The sequence below is a fragment of the Pelophylax lessonae genome (assembly GCF_965119305.1).
Source record: "Pelophylax lessonae genome assembly, chromosome: 4".
Lineage (NCBI taxonomy): Eukaryota > Metazoa > Chordata > Amphibia > Anura > Ranidae > Pelophylax > Pelophylax lessonae.
In genome coordinates this window covers 128,241,955-128,247,954 of record NC_138771.1, presented here as the reverse complement: position 1 = coordinate 128,247,954, position 6,000 = coordinate 128,241,955, and the positions used below count along the sequence as shown (strand labels likewise).

The 6,000-nt window shown below is 43.2% G+C and overlaps 1 protein-coding gene across 1 annotated transcript in view; it reads right to left on the bottom strand.

Annotated features, from left to right (window-relative positions):
• Nucleotides 1–228: 228 nt before the first annotated feature.
• The window catches only part of ANXA2 (annexin A2), a 47,051-nt gene continuing 41,279 nt past the window's right edge, over nucleotides 229–6,000 (bottom strand). The window contains exons 11-13 of the mRNA XM_082255650.1: nucleotides 4,846–4,904; nucleotides 1,189–1,311; nucleotides 229–460 (exon numbers count right to left, since the gene is read on the bottom strand). Of these exons, the coding sequence (XP_082111776.1) occupies nucleotides 401–460; nucleotides 1,189–1,311; nucleotides 4,846–4,904 (242 nt within the window). The 3' untranslated portion in view covers nucleotides 229–400. The remainder of the gene's footprint in view (nucleotides 461–1,188; nucleotides 1,312–4,845; nucleotides 4,905–6,000) is intronic.

Sequence of the window (6,000 nt, the reverse complement as noted above, 5' to 3'; positions counted from 1 at the left end):
GACCATGTGAAAGAGCCCTTAGTCCACATGCAAATAGATGGATGATCCTATGGTTCATTCTTGGTTGCACCCAAGGATTCTAGGGATGTGCTCAGTGTTGTCTGTCCATCACATGGCACATTATAGAATGGATACAGCAAGATAATTGTAATTTTGAATAGTCATTAAAAACCATATCAAGGTGCATAATCGCACAAAACACCCCCCAAAAAAAACACACAAGACCAGTTACAGAAAAAAAATATACATATATTTAGACGGTAGCATTGTATTGGTCAGTACATTGGAGAGGAGCAGCCAGGCGACACTGGGATAGAAGGTCGGTGGGAGCTCTGTGCAGACTATGGTCAGGAAAAGCAGTAAGGCATCTTAAATCGGGGGAGCAGGAATAACATGTAGCTCAGTCATCTCCAGCGCATAGGTTTAACAGGGCACGTTGATAGTCTCCTTTTGTGTCTTGCTGCAAAGACAAAGCAATGATCAAGTAAAAAAAAATTCTACACACAAAGTACCTATGAATGCTGACACCACCAGCAGTTTACGTAGGATTTACTTAATATATTAACATTTATTTTTCAACCTGTTCTAGTTAGCATAGGCTGCATTCCCATATGCACACTGCTTATGAATGTATGTAATGTTCACAACAGGATCCAGAATGTTCACAAAATGATGCCTACAACTGAAGCCTTATGTTGGATCCCATAGATAAAACGGAGTGGAGGCAAATACATTGCTAATTGTGTTGCTGTCCTTAGCTTATAATTGTACCTGCAACATGAAACGCTTCAGCGCAAGATGGCAGGCTGCATTAAGGACTGGTACCAGTGTGTGAGCAGCACAGTACCTCTCACCAGCCATGTCAGAGCTGGAGCTTTGCAATCCGCAGAAGTGCGTCCTTTACTATATTGCACAGCTCAAGCTGTGACGTTGTGCTAATTTTTGATTTTTTTGGTTGCACTTAGGCTTTAAAGACCAGAAACTGGTTTGTATGTACTTAAATGGATATGCCCTGCTGCCTAACTCTAAACCCACAATAGTCCTGCAGTCTGTGAATAGCCTGTGACCTGGTCAGCTAACCTTTTTCCCACAGTTTGCACTTGAAAATATCCAATTATGTGTATGGCAGCTGGAATAATTCTTATGTGAGGTCACAAAAAAAAAAAAAAAAAAAAGTATCACACTTACTGAAATGAAGTAGGACAAAGATTTGCTATATCTCTTCTTGAATTCTGCCTTGATTTTAAGCAGGTCTACCTCACTGCGGGACACCATATTCCGGATCAAGACTTTATCTCTGGTGCCTTTTCCCTGGTAATCAAAAAGTTACAGGTTAATTCCCAACTGAATACCAACTGACAATTCACAAAAGACAAACTTGCCTTTTAGTTCTAAAGCAGTCTACATGAAAAAAAACTGTCTACATCAAAAACTAAGCTTATCTTTCTTTCTCATCCAATGGGGGATGCAGAAATGTATACAGTTCATAACAAAGTCACACTTGGCAGGAATCTGTGGCAGTTTTCCATATTGAAAACTGCAGCATTCCCTGGTAATAGGGTTGCCACTTCATCCCTTTAAACCAGGACACACATTAATTACACAGGTTCTGTGGCTGAGTAGAGTGGTAATTAAACTCACTTAGTGCCTTATGTGCATTATATCAGCCTCAGAACCTGTGTAATTCAAAGGGATGAGACGACAACCCTACCTGTTAACCTCCCTGGCGTTATGATTCTTTCGGATTTTAGGTGCTGAAAGCGGTACAATTATTTTGCATGTAATTCTTAAGAATGAGCAGCCCAAACCAACTATTTACATATGATTTTTTTTACTGTGCGTTCTTCTTTATAACATCTCGGGTATGATAAATTTTGAAACACAAAAAGTCTCCTGTAGATCTGTCAGTGTATCTGTGTGTGCCCGTACATCCTGTACCGGTGTAACGTTAAAAAGCCCTACCTCGTGAAAATTCCCTACCCTCGTCACTTCCTGCCCACATACGTCATGGAACAGCTGAGCAGCTTACCACTGCGCATGCTCAAAGCTCCGGAGGGTAGGGAATTCTCAAGGGGTAGGGTTTTTTAACGTTACACCGCATCAGCTGTTGCCGCGGGTACATTAAAACCTCTCCGCTGCAACATGAAATCATCTTCGCTCCTACCCCTGGGACTTCCCTGATCTCGGCAACTAAATGGAAAGGCATGCGGGTGTATGAAAATATAAATCACGGAGATCTCGGCTCCGTGATTTATATTTTCATAGACCCGACGCCACTTTTACATTTAGGAGCCGAGATCAGGGAAGTCACAGGGGAAGGAGCGGAGATGATTTAATGTACCCGCGGCAACAGCTGATGCAGTGTAACGTTAAAAGACCCTACCCCGTGAGAATTCCCTACCCTCCGGAGCTGTGAGCATGCGCAGTGGTAAGCTGTTCCATGACGTAGGTGCACCGGAAGTGACGAGGGTATTTTCACGGGTAGGGTTTTTTCACGGAACACCAGCAAGCAGATCACTGACAGGAAGAATTAATTAAAGCAGAACCACAAAAGGGGAAATTCCGCTTTAAGGACTCATCCCTCGCATCTCCTGCACAATTGGCACGTTTGAAGAGCAGGGGAGAAGGAGAACCGCTGCCGAGCACCATGGTGATTAGAACGGAAGTGGGAAGTAGGTACCTGTCAAAATCGAGTACCTGCTTCCCACTTATATTCTGAGTGCCGCAGTGTTTGGCAACGGAAGTTTTCGTTTCTCCCTCACCCTGCAGTCTTCTGGGACACTGACAGGTTCCTGAAGACTGCATCCACCATTCACAATGTGCAGCGCGGCTCGCGCAAGCGCAGTGGGCACCCAGCTGTGAAGCCGCAAGCTGTCACAGCCGGGTGCCCATAGTTGAGATGCCGGTTCCGCCGAGGGAGGATGGAGGATGAAGGCGGCTTGGCTGAGTGCACTGCTGGACCGTGGGAGAGGCGAATGTCTGCTTTTTAAAAGTCAGCAGCTACACTTTTTGCAGTTGTTGACTATTTTTTTTGATAAGTGCCTGGAGCTCCTCTTTAACTACCACAGCCGCTGCAGCATTTGTAACATGTTGCACCCTAAAAACGTAGCCTTTAAAATTCTCTCTTCTCACCAGGTCAACCATATGAAGGATAAGTTCACCTTTGGGAACATGCTTAATGTTCCACCTGATTTTATAGTTGAACAGGTAACATATTCCCAGTGCTGCAGTCACCAGCCGCCATTTTCTAGAAGTCCCTATGCCTTACCTTATACTCTAAGCTTAAGCTGCCTTACCTCAACATGGTTGCAACATCTGTTCTTAGACACAAAGGGGACAGTCTCGCTGTAGCAGGTGAACCCAGATTACACCCCGCTAACCGTTCTGTGCCTTCTGAGGAGCTCTCTCTCTATCGGGTGGGGCTGAAATCCCTGCTTTATTGGCAAGGATTTCTACTACACCCACACAAGACTATGGCTGATATTCCCTCGGCTTTAGTGGGCTTCTGAACCATTTATCAGAAGGACCATTTTTGATTTGGAGTCACTTCAACCTCCTACCTGACAAGATTATCCATGAGGAGTCACGGTTTTCTGAATTAAGAGACTGTTTCAGCTAAATCTAGAGAATCTGTCTGGCAATTCCAAACTCAGGTGTTTCAGAGTTCCTGTAGCTGCAAGACCTTCCTATTACACTCACTCTTCAAAGTGTTTCCAAACTCTGTTAAGGACCTTGATGTGCACTTGATACCCCGGAAATGCTTACTGAACTTTTTCCTCTTTTTTCCTCTTTGGAAAGGATTTTGATATACACTAGACTATACCCACTGTTGGCACTTTGGGCCCACCTTAACAGGAAAACTGCTAGGGGCGTTCCTACATTCATACTGATCAGCATTTGCAATCCCTCTTTAAAACCCAGTTGTTGCTGGGTTTGTTGGTCATTGTTCCAGGCCCTGTGTCAGTTCAGACAGGGGTTGTACTCCTCCAACCTGGTTACTGTTTTTTTTTTTTTTAACCAGAAAAACCATCTATCCTCCCTTTGGTCCTGTAAGTCTTAAGAACCCCATATAGGTGGCAGTATAACCCTAAGGTGAAAGAATTCCTGTGTCCATCGATGGAATGCAAGAAAAGAATGTTACAGTGGGTTCAAATTCCTTTTTTCTCCTATACTTAGATAAGAGTGCAAGTACAGCCATACAAAGAAATTTAATTGCTCCAGGGCCCAGAGCAGTCTGGTAAAAACATTAGGATTTAATGAATGCACGCACAGTTCATGTGTGTTAGATTACCATGAACATTATTAGTATGCTGCCGAGCAAACTACAGTATAATAAGCACGGTTCTCATATTTTATAGGAAAAATGGCTTGACAAACACCAGTGCAGTCAGGGACGATCGAAGGGACTTTAATTCTTTACAAGTCACTTTCCCAGCCCCTGAAATGGCAGTAAAGACAGAGCTCTGGATTTGAATACGTGTTCCAGATCAAGTACTGAAGCCTTTGAATCAGTAGGAGAGTCAGGCGTCTAGCATGTCTGGAAGAAACAAAGCAATGGCAGCCTACACATTTCTCAGTACATAGGTTTTCTATGGGACCCTGAAACCCTAGACTTGCCAATTTATTTTTCCAATTAAATGTTACTTCTGCACTTGCTACACAGTCAAGTACTCAAGTACAAGTTCGAGTTTTCTCATAGATTGAAATGGAAAATGGTGTAAAGAGACTCCGGAACCATTTACCTTCAATTATTTCAAGTTTGGAGGATAGGGTTGAACTGTCATTTTTCTGAAGAGACTAAAATACTCTGAAAAGTTTCAAATTAATTGTAAATGTTGATCTTACCTTCATTGAGTCGTACAGCCTGTCTGCAAAATACAGGGGCTTGTTCTGAATACACTGCACTGTAGGAAGAAAACAATAAGGCGAGGTTACGACACTCACATCTCAAGCTGGCCACATTAGTTCCTAAAGGGATCCAAATATTCAATAGACAATCTGCAGGAAACTATGTGATCCCATGTATTTCAATCCAATTACCATTAGGGATAAGATTCAGGTTAAACCCAGCTTGCTTGCTGTTTGAAGACCCACTGAATTAAGTGGCTCCAATTGGTCACTTTGCCAGCCTGAATCATCAGATGCTGCAATTTAAAAAACTAAAGCCCCGTACACACGCACCAATTGTCGGCCGACCGTTCGGCCGTCTTTTGTCCGGTGCTGTCGTGTTGGTTGAAAAGTGCAAAAGACTGCACACGAATTTTGTCGGCCAAGAACAACCGACTGCAGAAGTGATGTCATGTGATGGTTAACTTTCCGTGTGTTTTTTCTTCTCTGAGCATGCCCAGTCTTGATCATCTGCTTTTTGTCGGCCGAAATCTGTACTGACTGACGGAAAACCGGTCGTTCTTTGTTGGCCTACAAAAATTTTATAGCCTGCACACCAGATTTTGTTCGGCCGAAAAGTCGCAGTCGGTTGTCGGAAGCATCATACTAACAAGCCGACTATCGGACGTTGGCCGAATATTTATGGCCGACAGTCGGTAAGTGTGTACGGGCCTAAACAGTCAGGGATCCGGGGACATCACTGACCATATTTGGTCAATGATGTCACTGGGGATCCGTCATTTAGTGACAGGATTGCAGCATAACAACATGAACTGGCATAAGAAAATGACAAGGATTTACAATGCTGGATGCCTTCACTGATGATGGACTTGCATTGCTGGATAAGGTGACTGATAATGTATTTACATCTGGGGACATTAGTGACATTTTCTTTGTTTATTTTTAATTTACTCTTTGTGGGATGGATAAGTGGTACTAATGAGCAGTGGTAAATGGTCTGATGCTATGTGAGGTACGGGGTAACTGAACAGTCTGCAGACAAGCATTAACAATCTAAATATCTGCAAGATACAAGCAAGTTTACTCATAAAAAATAAATATGATTAAAAATAGTAAACTTTCAGCACAGGAACTAATGTCTGCTTCCCGACA